General features: G+C 38.5%; 1 protein-coding gene across 3 annotated transcripts in view; it reads left to right on the top strand.

Moving 5' to 3' along the window:
* The window catches only part of LOC101102796 (chorionic somatomammotropin hormone 2-like), a 31,083-nt gene extending 9,692 nt beyond the window's left edge, over positions 1–21,391 (top strand). The window contains exons 3-6 of one of the 3 annotated variants that reach the window (XM_042237522.2): positions 597–704; positions 2,459–2,638; positions 3,269–3,404; positions 11,120–21,391. In XM_042237522.2, the coding sequence (XP_042093456.2) occupies positions 597–704; positions 2,459–2,638; positions 3,269–3,404; positions 11,120–11,160 (465 nt within the window). In that variant the 3' untranslated portion in view covers positions 11,161–21,391. Of the gene's footprint in view, positions 1–596; positions 705–2,458; positions 2,639–3,268; positions 6,705–11,119 lie in introns of those variants that run through there. The other 2 variants (XM_060403454.1, XM_027958618.3) reach the window with 2 other exon arrangements.
* The last annotated feature ends 2,782 nt before the right edge of the window (positions 21,392–24,173 follow it).

Below are 24,173 nucleotides of genomic sequence, written 5' to 3'. Positions count from 1 at the left end.
CTAGATTTCCTTTTATCCTCCATTTTGACTGTCCTTTTTCTTTTTCCAACTCTCCCAGGTAAACAAGAGATTAAATGGTTAAATATAGGTGCATGGATGCATTCTAAGTCACTTCAGTTGTGTCCAGTCCTTGCAATCCTACTGACTATAGCACAACAGGCTCCTCTGTCCATAGGACTGGCCAGGCAAGAATACTGGAGTACGCTGCTGTACCCTCTTGCAAGGGATGCTCCTCACCTAGAGATCAAACCTGAGTCTTGTTATATCTCTTGCATTGGCAGGAATATTCTTTACCACTACTGTCCCCTGGGAAGCACCAAATATTGGTACATATGTACTATATTTGGTTCAAATAGTAAAAAAAAAAAAAAAGATAATAATAAAACAGTAAGGGAAAAGGTTAAATTTAGAAAAGTTATACGTAAAATCATTTTTTAGGGACAACGTACAGAAAAGTTTTAAAAGAATTACTTTCAAATTTTGTGATGACCCCCTGTTAAAAAAAAATTCACGTCTATCAAACATGTTAATGTTCTGTTAATGGGTTCATATAGTGAATGCCCAACAACAATAACTAATTGCCTGATCACTTTCAGAATGAAAAATATGCCCAGGGCAAACTGTACCATATCAATGCGACTGACAGCTGCCACACGAATTCCTTCCATTCTCCCGAAGATAGATATAAAGCCTACCAGCTGAACGTGAGTCTTTCACCTGGGTTTTTCACTGTTTCAGATGAGACAGTATGTAGGTTACCAGACGTCAGATCATTAGAGGTTATGGTAACTGCACATGCAGAAAAATGTGGAGGAACCGTAAGCAATTGATGAGAAATTATTTTACGCAGTTCATGTAGCATGAGCAAAATCAAGGGATGACTAAAGATTTGTAGTAGCAAGATGAATAACAGATCTATAAATTGTCCATGCAGACAACTTTAGTTCAACCAATGCATTAGGCACAGGATTGCAGCTATTATTCCTTATGAAAACAGGACATGAATAGGAATTTCCATGTGTAAAATATAAGATTGCAAAATTCATGAATATGTAAGAAACACACCACAGTTTTGAGTACTGCCTGTTACTAGTGACTCCTACTTCGGAATCCTATACCGCACTACCCAAGCCCTCGCATCTGCCTTTCACGGCTCTCCTGATTCTGCTTGTAATTCTCTGATATGTCCTTCATTTGTCATTCTCAATGACTCCTCTGTCACCTTTTATTCTTAATTTGTAAGTCTCCCCCACAATGGCCTATAAAACATTGCTTTGCTTCTCATGGCCGCAAAAATTGCCTCTGTTCTGAGACCACACAGTTAACATATCAAACCTCAATCATTTATTGCAGCTCCAAATTTTCCCAGTTATAATCTCTCCTTTCTGATTTCCTGCATTATCATTCCTCCTAACATTATTTAAAATATTTTCTCTTGTATCCCCCCTTAAAATTCAATCTTCTCTCTCTACAACCTTCTTATAATACCAGCATTCTTTTCCTCTGTTAAGCTCACTAATAATGAGGGTGAACAAGTAAAGAAAAAAGGACAAAGAGGAAGAAGAGGAGGGATTGTTCAATAAGCTTAAATTTAAAGTTTATTGAGAGTTATTACATGGCCTCACATTTTACTAAGCACTTTCTGTGCATTACTATATTTAATCCTATTCAGTTTTCTATTCTTTGCCAGTAAAACAGGTCATGGCTGTAAAGAAATCAAGCATATTAACTAGAGATCTTCAGGCCCCGGGATTTTCAGGCTCGATTCTGCTAGTAGTACTGAACTAGGGGGGAAACCCTCCATTGTGAATCCCACTGATGCTATTACTAAAAACAATGCTGTGCCATTTTCTGCCCGGATACATGTCAACAAAACAGACTCTTCTGAGTCAGCAGGGGGCTGGTGTCAGGATCAGCTGAGGAGAGAAGCCTGTTTAGGAATGTCATGTCTTCTTCCTTGTCTCTTTGTTGTAATATCATAAAACAATTACCAATCAAAAATCAATACAAAGACTTATCAGATTCATTAATACGAATGAATCACTGGGTGACAATGACGTGGGCACAGGTGGAATCCCTCTTTCCTGGGTTAGGCACTGCAGGCATGTACTGACTTGCCATAAATACTTAGATTCTCTCACGCAAATATACAAACATAAAAGAAATCACTGAGTGGTGGTAGATTTTCAGAGGAAAAAAGAAAACTCTCCATGTTATAAATTAGAACGCATCAGAAGAATCAGTTCCTAAAATAACCTAGATTTTTATATTTCAGCAAAGTGTGAACGAACAGCTTACCTTTTATACTTTTGCAACTTTTACTACCTTCAAAAGTCTCTGCATGCACATAGGAATAACCAAAAGCTTTTTAGGTCAGCTGCTCTGAGCAAAGATCACATGTTACCAAAACCACTGAATTATGATTATTTTAATGAGACTGTTTCTTATGGTGGCTTAGAATGAAGACCTTAGTAAGTGGACACTCGTGTTACTATACTCCTGGAATAAGCCTCTGTATCATCTGGTCATGGAGCTGCCAAGTATGAGAGAATTGTCAGAGACTTTCTTATCAAGCGCCAGGAAGATGGAGACCATGTCAGACAAACTTCAAGCATTCATAGAAAGTCATTTCAGGAAGGTGAGCATCCTGCAGAGGGCTTTCTTGCTTTCTTCATGAATGAAAGAGGTGACCTCTGTAATGCATCAGGATTTGGAAATATCTCATTTGATAAGAAAAAGATTCATGACTTCTATATGCTAGACTGCTACTACATAAAGCAGGAGCCTAGTCATTCATAGTGATATACTCTACTGTAAAGGAATCAGAATTTCACTGCAATTTTTAACATGGGCAGCCTTCCCTGCATTGCACACAATTTCACCAAAAGCTTTCCTCTTCCTGGGCACAGGTGGTTGAAATATTTTCAAGAGTAATAGCACTAGAGAACTGAATTTCCAAGATCAGCATTTTTCGTTAAAGTAACCCAGGGCATATGCTATTGAAGTCCCACTTGTCTTCTTCCTCTGTTCTCCTCAAATCAAAGGACGTGAGTGGGAAGGAAGAAAAGAGAAATTTAAAACTAAACTGGAGTATCGTATCTATGTTTTAGATTTCTCATAGTTTTCTCATAAGCTGGCTCCAAAATCCATGTATAGAGAGTTTTATATTGATATGTCTTCCCCAAATCTTTATTTGATAATTAGAAGAACAAAAGATAAGCAAATAGTAATAAAATGCATAAGAAGTCATTATCATTTGGGTATTTAGATTATTGCTGCAGTCCTGCAGACTATGCACGATGCTGACAGTAGCTGGTCAAGACTCCCATCCCTGACGTCCAGCGATGAAGATATGCGTCATTCTGAATTGTATAACCTGTTCCACTGCCTGTACAGGGATGCAGGTAAAGTTGACACGTACATCAAGATCCTGGCGTGCCGAACCCGAGGAACGTGCTAAATCCACAGACATCCCATCCAGCTCTGAGGTGGTCATAATGATCTATCCCATAGCAAGCTTCTTTGAAATTTACAGCTTTTTAATGCATGCTCTGTAATGGGTCTCCTCCTAAAAAATAAACACAGACTCTTTAGAGTGTCAAAAACTAAGGGGGCAATTTCTTAACATTTCTTATCTTCCCTTAAGAGTAAATCATTTATTTCTGCCCTAATTTTTAAGATTTCTTTCCTTCTACTCACTCTGGGGTTCTCCAACTCTTCCTTTTCTAGTTGCTTTAGTTGTAGAGTTAGGTTATTTATTTGACTTTTTTCCTGTTTCTTGAGGTATGCCTGTATTGCTATGAACTTTCCTCTTAGCACTGCTTTTATAGTGTCCCACAGGTTTTGGGTTGTTGTGTTTTCATTTTCATTCGTTTCTATGCATATTTTGATTTCTTTTTTGATTTCTTCTGTGATTTGTTGGTTATTCAGAAGTGTGTTGTTCAACCTCCATATGTTGGAATTTTTAATAGTTTTTCTCCTGTAATTGAGATCTAATCTTAATGCATTATGGTCAGAAAAGATGCTTGGAATGATTTCGATTTTCTTGAATTTATCAAGTTTAGATTTATGGCCCAGGATGTGATCTATCCTGGAGAAGGTTCCATGAGCACTTGAAAAAAAGGTGAAATTCGTTGTTTTGGGGTGAAATGTCCTATAGATATCAATTAGGTCTAACTGATCTAATGTATCATTTAAAGTTTGCGTTTCTTTGTTAATTTTCTGTTTAGTTGATCTGTCCATAGGTGTGAGTGGGGTATTAAAGTCTCCCACTATTATTGTGTTATTGTTGATTTCCCTTTCATACTTGTTAGCATTTGTCTTACATATTGTGGTGCTCCTATATTGGGTGCATATATATTTATAATTGTTATATCTTCTTCTTGGATTGTTCCTTTGATCATTATGTAGTGGCCTTCTTTGTCTCTTTTCACAGCCTTTGTTTTAAAGTCTATTTTATCGGACATGAGTATTGCCACTCCTGCTTTCTTTTGGTCTCCATTTGCGTGGTATATCTTTTTCCAGCCCTTCACTTTCAGTCTGTATGTGTCCCTTGTTTTGAGGTGGGTCTCTTGTAAGCAGCATATAGAGGGGTCTTGTTTTTGTATCCATTCACTCAGTCTTTGTCTTTTGGTTGGGGCGTTCAACCCATTTACATTTAAGGTAATTATTGATAGGTATGATCCCGTTGCCATTTACTTTATTGTTTTGGGTTCGGGTTTATACACCCTTTCGTGTTTCCTGTCTAGAGAATATCCTTTAGAATTTGTTGGAGAGCTGGTTTGGTGGTGCTGAATTCTCTCAGCTTTTGCTTGTCTGTAAAGCTTTTGATTTCTCCTTCGTATTTGAATGAGATCCTTGCTGGGTACAGTAATCTGGGCTGTAGGTTATTGTCTTTCATCACTTTAAGTATGTCTTGCCATTCCCTCCTGGCCTGAAGAGTTTCTATTGACAGATCAGCTGTTATCCTTATGGGAATCCCCTTGTGTGTTATTTGTTGTTTTTCCCTTGCTGCTTTTCACCATTGCAACGAAAAGAATAAAATACTTAGGAATATATCTACCTAAAGAAACTAAAGACCTATATATAGAAAACTATAAAACACTGATGAAAGAAATCAAAGAGGACACTAATAGATGGAGAAATATACCATGTTCATGGATTGCAAGAATCAATATAGTGAAAATGAGTATACTACCCAAAGCAATTTACAAATTCAATGCAATCCCTATCAAGCTACCAGCCACATTTTTCACAGAACTAGAACAAATAATTTCAAGATGTGTATGGAAATACAAAAACCTCGAATAGCCAAAGCAATCCTGAGAAAGAAGAATGGAACTGGAGGAATCAACTTGCCTGACTTCAGGCTCTACTACAAAGCCACAGTCATCAAGACAGTATGGTACTGGCACAAAGACAGACATATAGATCAATGGAACAAAATAGAAAGCCCAGAGATAAATCCACACACATATGGACACCTTATCTTTGACAAAGGAGGCAAGAATATACAATGGAGTAAAGACAATCTCTTTAACAAGTGGTGCTGGGAAAACTGGTCAACCACTTGTAAAAGAATGAAACTAGATCACTTTCTAACACCGCACACAAAAATAAACTCAAAATGGATTAAAGATCTAAATGTAAGATCAGAAACTATAAAACTCCTAGAGGAGAACATAGGCAAAACACTCTCAGACATAAATCACAGCAGGATCCTCTATGATCCACCTCCCAGAATTCTGGAAATAAAAGCAAAAATAAACAAATGGGATCTAATTAAAATTAAAAGCTTCTGCACAACAAAGGAAAATATAAGCAAGGTGAAAAGACAGCCTTCTGAATGGGAGAAAATAATAGCAAATGAAGCAACTGACAAACAACTAATCTCAAAAATATACAACTTATGCAGCTCAACTCCAGAAAAATAAACGACCCAATCAAAAAATGGGCCAAAGAACTAAATAGACATTTCTCCAAAGAAGACATACGGATGGCTAACAAACACATGAAAAGATGCTCAACATCACTCATTATTAGAGAAATGCAAATCAAAACCACAATGAGGTACCACTTCACACCAGTCAGAATGGCTGCGATCCAAAAATCTGCAAGCAATAAATGCTGCAGAGGGTGTGGAGAAAAGGGAACCCTCCTACACTGTTGGTGGGAATGCAAACTAGTACAGCCACTATGGAGAACGGTGTGGAGATTCCTTAAAAAATTGCAAATAGAACTACCTTATGACCCAGCAATCCCACTTCTGGGCATACACACCGAGGAAACCAGAATGGAAAGAGACACATGTACCCCAATGTTCATCGCAGCACTGTTTATAATAGCCAGGACATGGAAACAACCTAGATGTCCATCAGCAGATGAATGGATAAGAAAGCTGTGGTACATATACACAATGGAGTATTACTCAGCCGTTAAAAAGAATTCATTTGAATCAGTTCTGATGAGATGGATGAAACTGGAGCCGATTATACAGAGTGAAGTAAGCCAGAAAGAAAAACACCAATACAATATACTAACACATATATATGGAATTTAGGAAGATGGCAATGATGACCCTGTATGCAAGACAGGGAAAGAGACACAGATGTGTATAACGGACTTTTGGACTCAGAGGGAGAGGGAGAGGGTGGGATGATTTGGGAGAATGCCATTCTAACATGTATACTATCATGTGAATTGAATCGCCAGTCTATGTCTGACGCAGGATGCAGCATGCTTGGGGCTGGTGCATGGGGATGACCCAGAAAGATGTTATGGGGAGGGAGGTGGGAGGGGGGTTCATGTTTGGGAATGCATGTAAGAATTAAAGATTTTAAAATTTAAAAAAAAAAAAAAAACTTTAAAAAAAAAAGAGTTAATCAAAAGAAAATCCATCCCTACAATCGAGAGAATGAAGCGCCTATTAAAATTAGTCACAAATAGCAGAACCCGTCATTACAAAGAAGACCATTAAGAGATTACTTAAGAATCACAGGCATTATTCTGGGTCAAGTTATTAGCATCAAAGAATTAGACAATTCCTCATGGTTCTGGTCACTCTACCAAGAAGACTGAATTCTCAGGATTCTTTATGAAAGCCAGACACAAACTGTCACCATCTATCTCAGTGTTACAACAGACAAGATTAAGTGCTTTGCACTTTTGTGTAAATAGCATGAGGTTTACTGAACTGTCTAAACATTGTTAGGATGCTGTCTTAGACCTTCTGGGTTGCTATAAAACAGGCTTAAAAACAGTGGAAATGGATTTCCACAGTGTGGTCATGCAGGGTCCTTTCTGGTCACAAACTTCTTTCTGTATCGTCACACGGGGGAGGGATTGGGAGCTCTGAGTGTCTCTTATATATAAAAGCACTCAACTCATTGAGGAGGCACCACCCTTATAACTCCATCACCTCACAAAGACCCCACCTATGGATGCCATAACCATGGGAATCAGGGTTTCATCATATGAAATTTCTGGGGGACACAAAGGCTGAGACCATAGCAGATGCAAACGTGATCTGGCTCATCCTCCTCCAGGGGCTATCGTCACCCACACTCCACTGCATCCTCATCTCCTGCATCACCTTGCAGCCATTCCACACATTCCATCACTCTGGGTTTCCCAAGTCCAGGTCAGTCAAGTGTCAGCTCCATCTCATATTCAGCCTATTCAGTGTTTCCCTCTCCCCTGCTGAGGCCCAGGGGACCTACCAGGAAGTGCAGTTGTGTCCATTTCTGCAAGGTTCCTTCTCTCTCCCTCTCTGGATCTTCATTCCTGGGGCCATGTTTGAACAGGGTAGATGGTAACGAAATGGGAAGGTTCTGACATCACTGACTTACATGGTGCTGTTGTAGCCTTCTCTTGGTCCAGATGGACTGATCTGAAATTCCTCCTGACTGACAAGTGTTTCTCTTGAGGGGTTATCCTGGTGATTTTCCAGGACATTTACAAGTTGGGGATCCCCAAATTCATAGTTTCCTTTTTAATCAGGGGGAATGTTCTGGAACCCACAGCTCCCCACCTGCAGAGCCTCTCTGTTTCCCTCACTCTGCAAGCACCATCTGGAGATATTAAGCAGCCCACCAGTGAGCTGCCTACTAGCTCACCCACAGGAAACCCATGTATCTTAAACACTCTGAACGATTGAATGGCAGAAATACTGGTGTGCATCTGTCCCCCACCTGGGGATTCTGGACAACTGTCCAAGTGGTCACATAGGAACTGAGTAGATCAGAAAGCTGGATTGAAAACCACATTACATGAGAAGTGAGATGCCATTCTCTCTTCCTTTTAGATTAACTATCATTTTCATTAATTATTTGGCCTTACAAACATGCCCTAGTAGGTCACTGAATTATAAAATCCTCCAAATAGACTGAGCCTCTACTGAGATTAGAGCAATGTGACTCGATTAGGGATACTCAGCTTGTTTAACAGCCTCGAAACAACCTGGGATGAGGGCCAATCTCTTGACTGGCTCTCCTAAGAAATCAGTGATGTGGCTGAGATGGTTTTACAGCATCTTAGAGCTTTAGTAGCAATTCCTGGCAAAGAAAATGGGAAATCATAGAGGATCCTGCTGTGATTTATGTCTGAGAGTGTTTTGCCTATGTTCTCCTCTAGGAGTTTTATAGTTTCTGATCTTACATTTAGATCTTTAATCCATTTTGAGTTTATTTTTGTGTGCGGTGTTAGAAAGTGATCTAGTTTCATTCTTTTACAAGTGGTTGACCAGTTTTCCCAGCACCACTTGTTAAAGAGATTGTCTTTACTCCATTGTATATTCTTGCCTCCTTTGTCAAAGATAAGGTGTCCATATGTGTGTGGATTTATCTCTGGGCTTTCTATTTTGTTCCATTGATCTATATGTCTGTCTTTGTGCCAGTACCATACTGTCTTGATGACTGTGGCTTTGTAGTAGAGCCTGAAGTCAGGCAAGTTGATTCCTCCCGTTCCATTCTTCTTTCTCAAGATTGCTTTGGCTATTCGAGGTTTTTGTATTTCCATACAAATCTTGAAATTATTTGTTCTAGTTCTGTGAAAATGTGGCTGGTAGCTTGATAGGGATTGCATTGAATTTGTAAATTGCTTTGGGTAGTATACTCATTTTCACTATATTGATTCTTGCAATCCATGAACATGGTATATTTCTCCATCTATTAGTGTCCTCTTTGATTTCTTTCATCAGTGTTTTATAGTTTTCTATATATAGGTCTTTAGTTTCTTTAGGTAGATATATTCCTAAGTATTTTATTCTTTTCGTTGCAATGGTGAATGGAATTGTTTCCTTAATTTCTTTTTCTACTTTCTCATTATTCGTGTATAGGAATGCAAGGGATTTCTGTGTGTTGATTTTATATCCTGCAACTTTACTATATTCATTGATTAGCTCTAGTAATTTTCTGGTGGAGTCTTTAGGGTTTTCCATGTAGAGGATCATGTCATCTGCAAACACTGAGAGTTTTACTTCTTCTTTTCCAATTTGGATTCCTTTTATTTCTTTTTCTGCTCTGATAAAAGCAAAAATAAACAAATGGGATCTAATTAAAATTAAAAGCTTCTGCACAACAAAGGAAAATATAAGCAAGGTGAAAAGACAGCCTTCTGAATGGGAGAAAATAATAGCAAATGAAGCAACTGACAAACAACTAATCTCAAAAATATACAAGCAACTTATGCAGCTCAATTCCAGAAAAATAAACGACCCAATCAAAAAATGGCCCAAAGAACTAAATAGACATTTCTCCAGAGAAGACATACGGATGGCTAACAAACACATGAAAAGATGCTCAACATCACTCATTATCAGAGAAATGCAAATCAAAACCACAATGAGGTACCACTTCACACCAGTCAGAATGGCTGCGATCCAAAAATCTGCAAGCAATAAATGCTGCAGAGGGTGTGGAGAAAAGGGAACCCTCCTACACTGTTGGTGGGAATGCAAACTAGTACAGCCACTATGGAGAACGGTGTGGAGATTCCTTAAAAAATTGCAAATAGAACTACCTTATGACCCAGCAATCCCACTTCTGGGCATACACACCGAGGAAACCAGAATTGAAAGAGACACATGTACCCCAATGTTCATCGCAGCACTGTTTATAATAGCCAGGACATGGAAACAACCTAGATGTCCATCAGCAGATGAATGGATAAGAAAGCTGTGGTACATATACACAATGGAGTATTACTCAGCCGTTAAAAAGAATTCATTTGAATCAGTTCTGATGAGATGGATGAAACTGGAGCCGATTATACAGAGTGAAGTAAGCCAGAAAGAAAAACACCAATACAATATACTAACACATATATATGGAATTTAGGAAGATGGCAATGACGACCCTGTATGCAAGACAGGGAAAGAGACACAGATGTGTATAACGGACTTTTGGACTCAGAGGGAGAGGGAGAGGGTGGGATGATTTGGGAGAATGACATTCTATCATGTATACTATCATGTGAATTGAATCGCCAGTCTATGTCTGACGCAGGATGCAGCATGCTTGGGGCTGGTGCATGGGGATGACCCAGAAAGTTGTTATGGGGAGGGAGGTGGGAGGGGGGTTCATTTTTGGGAATGCATGTAAGAATTAAAGATTTTAAAATTTAAAAAATAAAAAACTAAAATTAAAAAAATAAATAAATAAATAAATAAAATAAAATAAAAAAAGAAAATGGGAAATCAAAAGGTAGAAATGAAAGGGGAATGAATAAAAAAGAAGGAAAAGCAAGACAGAAGGAAGGAAAAACAGCAAAGGGAAAGTGAGTCTAGGATGTGGGTAGTGAAGGATGAAATGCTGTTAGAACACTTTATTTTTAAGGACCCAAATATATATGCTTTTCTTAATCCTAAGAGCAAACATCTCAGCATTTAACAATGACTTCCTTGCCATCCAGAAAGTGTTGATTTTCCCCTCTTTTACAGATTTCCATGTAAGATTACATTTAAAGAAATGCCCTATTATATCATGACTAGTAACAGTGGTTCCCAAAAGGAAACAAACAAATGAAGAACCTTTGAAGTTCACTGACATTATAGATTAATAAATCACATGTCATGGGTAAAATGAGGATTTAAACTGAGGATTAAAAAATCTCTGTTTTCCAGAACCAAGCCCACAAGTTGCAGAGAAGGAGAGGGTGATATAAACACACCAACTGCTATATTGCATGGTAGCGTGAAGAAGAAGAAGATGTGATGCCACCACGAGGCTACAGTGGATTGAAGTACAGCTAGGAGCCATCTGAGTGTGTCATAGGAGTGATGCAAATGGGATGGCTTTATGATGGAGTTTTGAAACGTTGATGGGACCTTGATGTGCAAAAATAGGAAAACAGTATATCCGTCAATTCATTTAGGATCATCCTATGAAGTAAGGATCTGTGACATCCAAAAACAAGGAAACTGAGATATTAACACATATAGCATTATAAGGTATCAGTGGAAAATCAAGTCTGACAAAAACATGAGATATGTTCATTTTTTTACCATTCATGTTATATCTCTCATGATTATGCTCCCATGATATACTGCATATATTATTGTAGAGTTAGAATGGAGAAATACTTGTATCGATTTTTATGCATTATGGAGAATCATATATTGCAAAATGGAGAGTTGGTCTTTGTTCTTCAATGCAACAGAAAACCAAGAATATTCAGTCCAAAAGAGCAGAATGTCCAGAATTAGAAAAGAGAAACTTTAATGTGGATTGAGGCATTGTGGTTGTTGGGGCTGATAGAGAAAAAGAAAGGGATGAGAAAGAGCTGGGAATATTATGACACTGAAAATCAAAGAGGGCTCTGCCAAGTGAAAAGATGATGCGAGAGATAGGGGAAATGAAATAGACCTTGACCACATGCAACGAATGAGGCAGAAATGAGTCAAAAAAGGCATGGAATAATATGAGACTAGCTGAGTCAATAAATGACTGAAAAGTCAGAGAATGGGGGAGATAAATTAACGTTTTATCCAAAAGCACCTGAGCTCTAGGTTCCTGTATTTCATCATCTTAGTAGCAGAAATCACCAAAAAATGGTAAGGGTCTGCAGCAAATGATACAAATAAGTACTGTAAGGTATCTCTGCTAGATGCTATGGGATACCAGAAGGAAAGCAGGACTACCCAGTGATAACAAGCAGTAGGTCACTAGTCACTTTCAACACTTAAATAAGACATACATTGTAAAGCATAGAGGATGAATGGAAATCAAATGGAAACAACCCATACCTTTACAGAGCCAGCCTAGACAAAACCTAAAACCTAAACCAAATAGAGGTCATGGTCTCCTTAATCATGTGTCCACTTTCTCCAAGAGGTTCTCATCCTTTTTCCTGAATTCTCCCTGTTTACTCACCCTTCTTTGCCTTACTCTCAGCAGATGAGAGTCATCTTATCACTAATCAAATAAATAATTAAACAGTGTTCACTCCTGAGACATATTTGCATTGATTGACTCTTCAAACTGCATAGCTTTCTAATCCCCTGAAAGTAAAATGCTAATACTGGAAGGACTCCTTCCCAGCCTCTTTCCAAAGTGCCCAGTGGGCAGCAACTGTGAGTCTAGCTACTTAGACGTCTTCTGCCATAATTATACCCCCTTTGGATAGTGAAGACAGGAGACGGATGAAGCACTGAATGATGTTGAGAAAGACATGCATGGACACCTGGAAAAGATACCATAGCCTTAAACACCGATCTATGCCTGCACACCATACCATGTGTGATGGCAACCAGGTGGGCCTAATGAGGGATGGATTTTTCAAGAAAGCTCTCTCTGAGTTGGCACTGAGAAGTTTGATTCAACTCAGCTGTTTCAACATGATTCTTTGACTCTAAGACTCCAAGCCACTTGTCTCATTTAACTGCACTAAGTCAAAGAGGGAATATACTTATGGCCTATTTGCACACTGCCAAGAGATCGTTAAATTTTCATCACAAGGAGAAAATTGTAGCTCTTTCTAATGAGGGATGTTCACCAGACTTATTGTGGTGATCATTTTGCAATATATATCAAATAATTATGTTGTACACCTGAAACCAAAATAACAGTATATCACAATATTATCTACATATAATGATATATGAAACTGAAATAGCATATTTGTCAATGTGACTTATGTATAATGATCATATAATCATTATGTTATGTACATAACACATCATACCTTCAATTGACTTCAGTTACTCGGTCATATCCAATTGTTTGGGACCCCACGGACTGTAGCACATCAGGCTCCCCTGTCCTCCACCATCTCCTGGAGCTTGCTCAAACTCATGTCCATCGACTCAGTGATGCCATCCAACCATCTCGTCCTCTGCCTTCTCCTTCTCCTCCTGTCATCAATCTTTCCCAGCATCAGGGTCTTTTCCAATGAGTCAATTCTAGCATCATGTAGCCGAAGTATTGGAGCTTCAGCTTCAGTATCAGTCCTTTCAGTGAATATTCATGGCTAATTTTCTTTAGTATGGACCAGTTTGATCTCATTACAGTCCAAGGGACTCTCAAGAATCTTCTCCAACACTGCAGTTCAAAAGCATCAGTTCCTGGCGTCTCAGTTTCCTTTTGGTCCAGCGCTCACATCCATACTGACTACTGGGAAACCATAGCTTTGACTAGATGGAATTTTATTTATATATATAAACATATATGAATACACACATATGTAAGGAAAAGTTTTTGAAAAGGAATATAATTATATATTGGTCAAAGAAAATATATAAAATAGTATAATTGTTTTCAAACGTGCATTTGGCTATCATGTTGGGTCTAAAACATTTTCTTCAAATGTAGTTTATGTTTATGCTGATCATAGATACAGGAATGTGTCTTAACCTTGTAACATTAACTGCAGAACAGCTTATTTACAATAGCTAATGAATATCCCAAAACTTTGAAACCTATAGGCCTGCCCAGTATTCTACTATTGGTCACTTAACCAACTGATCATTGACTTAATTCCTCCTTGACTCAGAAACTCTTATAGGTGCTTTGTTGACATCAATAAACAAAGCAGGCAGACACTTATCCTCAGGAAACTGATATTCTAGCTGGAGGAAGACAGATAATCTGCAATGAGCATGAATCCAAGTACATTATATGGTATGTTAACAGGTGATCTGTACTATTGGAAAACAACTAGTAAAGCAGAGGATGGGGTTTAGGGAATAAAGGTGAAGAAAGGGAGGTGATTCAAAGAAAAACAACTTAGACCATACTGAGGGGAGCAAACATGCTCTCTTGCATTCAAGATTCAAGTTTTCCCCTGTCCAGTCAGGTCTCTTGGTCTTCTATCCAACTTCAAAAATGTTTCAGTCTCTGAGGCTCTATGCAAACTCACGCAAATATGCATGTTCTGAATATTCTGCCTCTCTTCAGTTGAACTGGTTTCATAAAAACGTTTTGGTAAACTCCCCAGCTTTAGCTTCCTCACCCCCAGGTGCAGGCTGGTCTTTCTTGCTCTCCTCCTTCTTCTCCCTTCCTCCTTGTCCGTTGTTTCCTTTGTTCTACCAAGTTCTATATGGATCTGGATATTCCTTCTCAGTATTCAGGAGTCCTGCCAGTATTCACCTCGTCTTCTGTGAAAACTGCTGCATCTTTAGATGTTTTGATGCATCCGTGGAGAGAGGTGTACCCCACTTCCACTTACCCCTCCGACATCTTGTCCACCCACATTTGTGCATGTATTAGGAACGAGTTTCCCTTTCTATTAAGTAACATTGCCATCACCACACATGTTTAACTTTTGCTTTTGAGGAGAACACAGGTAAGTTCCACTCTCTTAAGTTGAGTTAGTCATTCAGTCATGGCCGACTATTTGAGACCCAATGGACTGCAGCATGCCAGGCTTCCTGTATATCCCAGACTCCCAGAGCTTACTGAAACTCATGTCCATCGGGTCAGTGATGTCCCTTGATGATGTCCACTCTCTCAGACAATTTTAAAATTACAACACAATCTTATTAGTTAAGGTAACCATTCTCTACATCAGATCCTCAGTTCAGTTCAGTTGCTCATTCATTTCCCACTCTTTGTGACCCCTTGAACTGCAGCAACACAGGCTTCCCTATTCATAACCAACTCCAGAGCTTGCTCAAACTCATGATTAGATCTCATGATTAGATCATGAAGCTCAAATTTAGATCTTCAGATCTTATTAATTTTTCATATATGAAAGTGTGTAACCTTTAGAATTCTCTCCCTATTTCCCCTACCCTCCAGTCTTTGGCAATCATTTTCTACTATAAGTTCCATCTTTTTTTCTTTTTTTGAGATTCCTTATAATTGAGATCATATGGTATTTGTCTTTGACTTAGTCCACTTAGCATAACGTCCTCCAGTTTCATCCATGTTGCCACAAATGTGAAGATTCCTTCTTTTTCTAATGGCTAAATAATATTTACCTATATATGTCACATGACATTGTTTTAATCCATTCACCTGTTGAAAGATACTCAGGTTGTGCCTATACCAAGTCTACTGTGAATAATGCTGCAATGAACATGGGAATACAGATCTCTCTTTGACACAATGATTTCATTTCCTTTGACTATATATCTAGAGTGGGATAAGGGATCACATAACAGTTCTCTTCTAATGGCTGGATGGCATCACCGACTCGATGGACGTTGAGTTTGAGTTAACTCTGGGAGTTGGTGATGGACAGGGAGGCCTGGTGTGCTGCAATTCATGGGGTCACAAAGAGTCGCACACAACTGAGCGACTGAACTGAACTGAACTGAACTCTGCACATGACCGTCCCAAACTCCCTAACTAACCCTTCCCCCCAGCAACCATAAGTTCGTTTTTTCAGTCTGTGAGCCTCCTTCTGCTTTGTAAGTAATTTCATTGTATCATTTCTTTTCAGATACCACCTGTAAGGAATATTGTAAGATATTTCTCCTTCTCTGTCTGACTTAATCTACTCAGCATGACTCTCTAGGTCCATCTATGGACCTACATATGGAACAATCTATGTTGCTGCAAATGGCATTATTTCATTCTTTTCAATGACTGAGTAATATTTTGCTGTATATATGTACCACATCTTCTTTTTTTGTTGTTTATATGTATCTATTTATTAATATTTACCACTTAATAGAGTCACAATTTCCTTCCTGCATCCTTTTTTTTTTTTTGGCCGTATCAATTTATTTTTCATTTTTTTAATATACATTTATTTAAATTGGAGGCTAATTCCTTTACAATATTGTATTGGTTTTGCCATACATCAACATGAATCCACCACAAGTGTACACATGCTCCCCATCCTGAACCCCCCTCCCACCTCCCTCCCCATCCCGTCCCTCTAGGTCATCCCAGTGCACCAGCCCCAAGCGTCCTGTATCATAAATCGAACCTGGACTGTCAATCCATTTCTCGTATGACGTTATATATGTTTCAATGCCATCCTCCCAAATCATCACACCCTCACCCTCTCCCACAGAGTCCAAAAGTCTGTTCTATACATCTGTGTCTCTTTTGCAGTCTCACATACAGGGTTATAGTTACCATGTTTCTAAATTCCATATTTATATTTTAGTATATTGTATTGGTGTTTTTCTTTCTGGCATACTTCACTTTGTATAATAGGCTCCAGTTTCATTCACCTCATTAGAACTGATTCAAATGTATTCTTTTTAATGGCTGAGTAATACTTCTTAGTGTATATGTACCACAGCTTTCTTATCCATTCATCTGCTGATGGATATCTAGGTTGCTTCCATGTCCTGGCTATTATAAAGACTGCTGTGACACTTTTACATTGGGGTAATAGTGTCTCTTTCAAGTCTGGTTTCCTTGGTGTGTATGCCCAGCAGCTGGATTGCTGGATCGTAAGGCAGTTCTATTTCCAGTTTTTTAAGGAATCTCCACACTGTGCTCCATAGTGGCTGTACTAGTTTGCATTCCCACCAGCAGTGTAAGAGGGTTCACTTTTCTCCACAGGCTCTCCAGCATTTACTGCTTGTAGACTTTTGGATAGCAGCAGTTCTGACTAGCATGAAATGGTACCTCGTAGTGGTTTTGATTTTCATTTCTCTGACAATGAGTAATGTTGAGCTTCTTTTCATGTATTTGTTAGCCATTTGTATGTCTTCTCTGGAGAAATGTCAGTTTAGTTCTTTGGCCCATTTTTTGATTGGGTCATTTATTTTTCTGGAATTGAGCTGCAGGAGATGCTTGTATATATTTGAGATTAATTCTTTGTCGGTTGCTTCATTTGTTATTATTTTCTCCAATTCTGAAGGCTGTCTTTTCACCTGGCATATAGTTTCCTTTGTTGTGCAGAAGCTTTAAATTTGGTTAGCTCCCATTTGTTTATTTTTGCTTTTATTTCCAATATTCTGGCAGGTGGGTCATAGAGGATCCTGCTGTGATTTATGTCGGAGAGTGTTTTGCCTATGTTCTCCTCTAGGAGTTTTAATCATTTTTGGTCTTATGTTTAGATCTTTAATCCATTTTGAGTTTATTTTTGTGTATGGTGTTAGAAAGAGTATTTCCATCATCTAATTTTAAATAACCATTTTATTCTTAGATACCTTGCCCCTTTAAACTAACTAAGAGCAGAGAAAATGTAAATGCTGCAATAAATCAGTAGTAAATGCTGATATGTTATCCTTAATTAAATTACCACTCTTCTGGTATATTGGAAAAGACTCATGTTCAGGTCTCATTCAGGAGGATGAAATCTCTATTTTGTAAGTTCTCTTGTCCAAACTCAATTTTTGCTCACTTCAGACTTAAATTCTGCTTACTAACAAAGAATGGACAGGAAAAGTAATATTAAAAACACGCTTGCAAGAGTCAATGATTTTATGCTTCTGTTGGCCAAAGTAGGGCCAGGAATAATTTATGAAATATTACATCATGGCAGCATGAAGGTCTAGTTCTAGTATCAAAGAGGAAATGTTTGGCGATGGTTCAAAAACTAAGCTCCATGGGTTGTCACGATGTACTCTGTACCAGACAGATAAATTTGGTCCCTAAAAAGTCAAAGTTAGGAAAAGAGAGGCCTTGTTCACAGATCCAATGATGTGTTGGTGCTGACCAGGTAATATTCTGATACTATCATTTGGAGATTTATTTGCTATTTTCTCAAAGAAACAAATGTAATGAGAAGATTAAAGATGCATAAAAGTAGAAGAGCTGTCAAGGTGCCTAGAAGAAAGGATAGTCAGCAGAACCAGGTCCCTGCATTGATAATTGTCAAAGACTTTAACAGCGAATGTTATAGACAGAGCAGAACAAGTGGATAAAACCAACGTTCTAGGGTCACTTTTTTTGCAGTCAAAGACAAAATATTTTTCTTTTTAAGCAGAGTCATCACAGCTTCCGCGGTGGTGTTGGTTACACACATGCGGACCGAGGGCCCACTGGCATGTGTGATGTGACATCAGGAAGTGAACAGATGAGTGTATTGGTGCCCAGTCACCTGCATCTGCTAATAATGGGACCTGGGGAAAATTACTTGCCCTCTCCAAGTCATTGCATTTTCATTAACACAACTTGATGATCATAGTGAAGATTAAGGCTATCTCACAGGGTTCTTGTGAAACACAAATTTTAAGATGTTCTAAAGGTTTGGGAAAGTATCAAAGACATGCATGGGGATATTAAGGTGAGTGAGCAGATCCAAGGTACAGTATCCTTTTTCTGTTTGTCAGTACTTTGGTGATGGTGGTTTAGTTGCTAAGTCATGTCTGACTCTTGCAACCCCATGGACTGTGTATCCCGCCAGGCTCACAGATGGAACCTTTGCCTAAGTGACTGAGCTATCCTCTGCTTTCAACAAGAAGGCTTCATCAGCCAAACTTCAAATAACACAGTCTCTAGATCAAAGAAGCCATCAGCTCATAAGATGCGGAAATCAAAGAAAGGATCCATTTTGTGAAATCTCAAAGACTCCTAAGAAGTGCAATAACTTTTTCAATTTCCTGATTTTTTTTTTGGTAAATTTCCAAAATAAATTATTTTGTATTTGTCAGCCAAGAATGCCAGCAAAGAATACAATAGACTCAGTGGAATAATCAATAGAAATTTATTTCCTCACAATTCTTGGGGCTAGAAGTCTCAGATCAGGGTGCCAGCAATGTGAGGTTCTGGTAAGAATTCTTTCTTCCCATGCTGGCTTCTCCATGTTTCCTCACACAGGATGGGGAGTGGGAAGAGAGATAGAGGAAAAGACTCAGAGACAGAAGAGAGAAGTCTCTGCTGTTTCCCTTCATGAAGACACTAAACCTATTGGATGAGTGTTCCACCCTAAAGGCTCATTTATCCTTAATGGGCTTTTCTGGTGGGTCAGATGGTAAGGAATCTGCCCACAATGTGAGAGACCAGGGTTCAATCCCTGGGTTTGGAAGTTTCCCTGGAGAAGGGAACAAACAGCAAGCCACTACAGTATTCTTGCCTGAGAAATCCCATGGACAGAGGAGTCTGGTGGGGTAAAGAATATGAGGGCCCAAAAAGTTGAACCCTTTTAAAAACACAGTATTTTGGCAGTTAAGGCTTAACATTCGAATTTGAAGAAAACACATTCAGTGCATAATACTACCTGACATAAATCACTAAAGTAACAGAGGAGAGGGAAAAAGCTGCTTAAAGCTCAACATTCCAAAACTAAGATCATGGCATCGGGTCTCATCACTTCATTGAAATAGATGGGGAAACAGTGCAAACAGTGTCAGACTTTATTTTTGGGGGCTCCAATATCACTGCAGATGGTAACTGCAGCCATGAAATTAACAGGCGCTTACTCCTTGGAAGGATAGCTGTGACTAACCTAGATAGCATATGGAAAATAAAGACATTAATTTGCCAACAAGTTCCGCCTAGTCAAGGCTATGGTTTCTGCAGTATTCATGTATGGATGTGAGAGTTGGACTGTGAAGAAAGCTGAGCACCGAAGAACTGATGGTTTTGAACTGTGGTGTTGGAGAAGACTCTTGAGAGTCCCTTGGACTGCAAGGAGATCCAACCCATCCATCTAAAGGAGATCAGTCCCGGGGGTTCATTGGAAGGAATGATGCTAAAGCTGAAACTCCAAAACTTAGGCCACCTCATGTGAAGACTTGACTCATTTGAAAAGACTCTGATGCTGGGAGGGATTGGGGGCAGGAGGACATGGGGATGACGGAGGATGAGATGGCTGGATGACATCACCGACTCGATGGATTTGAGTGTGAGTAAACTCCGGGTGTTGGTGATAGACAGGGAGGCCTGGCGTGCTGTGATTCATGGGGTCGCAGAGTGTCAGCCAGACTGAGCAACTGAACTGAACTGAACTGGGGAAAGGGAAGCATGTTGATTTTCTGGTCGTTCAGTGTTGCTCTGGGCTTTCTTCTCCAGGCTCAGTATAAATAGGCAATAAATGAGAACTGCTCTGCAGCGAACTGGGTTGAGGAAATATGTTAAACAAAGCTGAATCCTGGTCACAGAAACAAATACTGGTAGTTTTTTTTCATGCTACAAGTTATTGTTTTAAGATTTGCAGTGAATAGCTTTAGAATGGGAGTTTAGAATAGGAGTAGAATGGGAGTAGAATGGGAGTTTACAATCGGAAACAATTATTCTCTTTCTGATGAAGGTATTTGGAAGTTGTATGTTAATTCTTTTAGGTCAATCAAGGAGCACACAGTAGAGCCGACAGCTAATAAAAAACGGTGCTAAAGGTTTCTATTAAATTCACTTTGTTCTTTTTACTCACTAGTATCTGTTTCATCCTCCATTTCGACTACCCTTTTTCCCCATATCTTCCAAGTAATCTCTTGAAATGTTCATAACTTTGGCTAAAGACTAGTTTTTCTCTATCAGTGTGTTAGCTAGATTTTTCTATTCTTATTATTCTCAGTCCATTGCTTAGTATTTCCTATAACTCTATGTCAAGTTTTCCTGCCATACCATCGTCCCACCATAAACAACATTGCCTTCTGCACCTGGAACAAACACTGATTTTTGGTGTGCGGATTCAGTGATAAGTGAAAGTCATAACTGTATAACACCTTATAAGGTGTTATACATTGGCTCTATATTGGCTCTAACCCACAGTAAACAAGAAATTAAACGGTTAAATATAGCTGCATGCATGCATTCTAAGTCACTGCATTTGTGTCCAACTCTTTGCAACCCTACTGACTGTAGCCCAAAAGGCTCCTGTGTCCAGTGGATTGGCCAGGCAAGAATTCTGGGGTATGCTGCTGTACCCTCTTGCCAGTGATGCTCCTCACCTAGGGATCAAACCTGAGTCTTCGTATATGTCCTGCATTGGCAGGAATGTTCTTTACCACCACCATCACCTGGGAAGCACCAAATATTGATACATATGTCCTATATTTGGTTCAAACACTAAAGAATAATAAAAATCCATAATAATATACAGAGAAGGGAAAAGGTTAAATTAGAAAAGTTAGATGTTAAATCAATTTTATAGGACCATGTATAGAAAAGATAGGAAAGGAATGAGTTTCAAATATTGTGATGCCCCACCAGTGAAAAAAAAAGTGTACATCTATCAACATGTTAATGTTCTGGTAATGGGTTTATCTACTGACGGCCAAACAACTATAACTAATTGTCTGATCACTTTCAGGATGAACAGTATGCCCAGGGCAAACTATACCATATCAATGCCTCTAACAACTGCCACATCAATTCCCTCCATACCCCTGAAGATAAAGAATACATCCAACGCATGCACATGAGTCTTTTTTCTGGATTTTTCCGGATCAAATGAGATAGTATGTAGGTTACCAGGCTTCAGATTATTAGAGGTAATGGTAACTGTACATGCAGGAAAAGGTGGAGGCCTGTAAGCAATAGCAGAGAAATTATACTATGCAGTTGATGAAGCATGAGTGAAATCAAGGGATGACTAAAGATATTTGAAGCAACATAAATAACAGATCTATAGTTGTCCATGGAGACAAATTCAATTCAATCAATGCATTAGACACAGGATTGCAGCTATTATACTGTACAAAAACAGGAAATGAATGGGAATATCCATGTGTAAAATAAAAGATGCAAAATTCATGAATATGTAAGAAACACACCCAGTTTTGGGTACTCCTTATTACTAGTGTCTCCTGCGTGGAAGTCCTCTACTGCACCACTCAAGCCATTTTGTCTGCCTTTCAAGCCTCTTCTGATTCTGCTTCTAAAGGAACTAAGAGCCTCTTGATGAATGTGAAAGAGGAGGGTAAAAAGTTGGCTTAAAGCTCAACATTCAGAAAACTAAGATCATGGCATCCTATTATCTATGTATAATAACACCTGAAACTGAAATAGCATATTTGTCAATGTGACCTATGTATAATGATCATATACTCATTATATTATATACATGGCACATATGCATACCTCCAGTTAAGTTCAGTCACTCAGTTATCCACTCTTTGAGACCTCATGGACTACAACACATCAGGCTCCTGTGTCCTCCACCATCTCCTGAGCTTGCTCAAACTCATGCCCATCCAGTCGATGATGCCATCCAACCATCTCATCCTTTGCCATCTCCTTCTCCTCCTGCCTTCAATCTTTCCCAGCGTCAGGGTCTTTTCCAGTGAGTCAGTTCTTTGCATCAGGTGGCCAAAGTATTGGAGCTTCAGCTGCAGTATCAGTCTTTTCAATGAATATTCCGGGCTGATTTCCTTTATTATTGACCTGTTTGTTCTCCTTGCAGTCCAAGGGACTCTCCAGAGTCTTCTCCAACAGCGCAGTTCAAAAGCAACAGTTGCTTGGGCTTCAGTTTCCTTATGGCCCAGCTCTCACATCCATGCATAACTACTGGAAAAACTATAGCTTTGACTGGATGGAATTTTATTTATATTTATAAATATATATGTACACACACCTATGTAAGGAAAAGTTTTTGAAAAGGAATATAATTATATTTTAGATAAAACAAACTAGTATAATTTGTTTTTTCAAATGTGCATTTTGGCTATCATGTTGTGTCTAACCCTTTTCTTCAAATATAGTTTATCTTTATGCTGGTAAAAGAAACAGAAGTATGTCTTAACCTTGTAACATTAATTGCAGAACAGCTTATTTACAATAGCTAACGAAAATCCCTAAACTTTGAAATCTATAGGCCTGCCCAGTACTCTGCTATTGGTCACTTAACCAACTGATCATTGGCTTAATTCCTCCTTGACTCAGAAACACTTATAGGTACTTACTTTACATCACTAAACAAAGCAGGCAGACACTTGTCCTCATGGAACTGATCTTCTAGCTGGGGAAGACAGATACTTTGCAATAAACATAAATGTTTATTGCATTGTATGTTACCAGGTGACCTCTACTTCAGGAAAAGAACTAGTAAAGGAGAGGACAGGGATTGGGGAATAAAGGTGAAGAAAGGGGTGTGATTTAAAGAAAAACAACTTAGACCACACTGAGGGGAGCAAACATGCTCTCTTGCATTCAAGATTCAAGTTTTCCCCTGTCCAGGCAGGTCTCTTGGTCTTCTACACAACTTCAAAAATGTTTCTGTCTCTGAGGCTGTATGCAAACTCATGCAAACATGGATGTTCTGAACATTCTGCCTCTCTTCAGTTGAATTGGTTTCAAAAAAATTGTTGGTAAACTCCCCAAATTAAGTAACTTTTTATGTAGCAAACTTTGTAATTCTGTTTCCTGAAGAACTAATCTCCACATTATTTTCCATTATTCAACACATTGTCAGTGATGTAATTTTATTATGTATGAATATTATATATGCATTGCTATTAAAATATATTATGACATTTAAAATATATAAACAAAATATAAATTAAATTACAGTGAGATAAAAATAAATGGATTTGGTAACATTTTCTTCTGCAGGGGATGAGGACACTCATCTTTATGGCCACTGGACTAATGGATTCTGAATGTACACACATAATTATATCAATGGTTCACGTATCATAATAAAGTAATTTCTTTTATATATAGCTTCAATCAAAATTCTCAGAATACCACAGGGGCCAATAATACAGTTATATGTGAATAACTCTCTTTGTAAGCATAGATAAGATTTTGTGAGTTCAATTCAGTAATCATTTTTAGTTCTTTTGATATTCCATCAGTTCATCTACTGGGAATAATCCAAACTGTACAATAGATTTCTTTTTACAAGGTTTAAATCTCAAATCATAATAAAAGCAGAGCAACACTCTT

The sequence above is a fragment of the Ovis aries genome, chromosome 20 (genome assembly GCF_016772045.2).
Source record: "Ovis aries strain OAR_USU_Benz2616 breed Rambouillet chromosome 20, ARS-UI_Ramb_v3.0, whole genome shotgun sequence".
Lineage (NCBI taxonomy): Eukaryota > Metazoa > Chordata > Mammalia > Artiodactyla > Bovidae > Ovis > Ovis aries.
The sequence above is the reverse complement of the archived record's forward strand: the minus strand, read 5'-3'. Positions and strand labels throughout refer to the sequence as shown.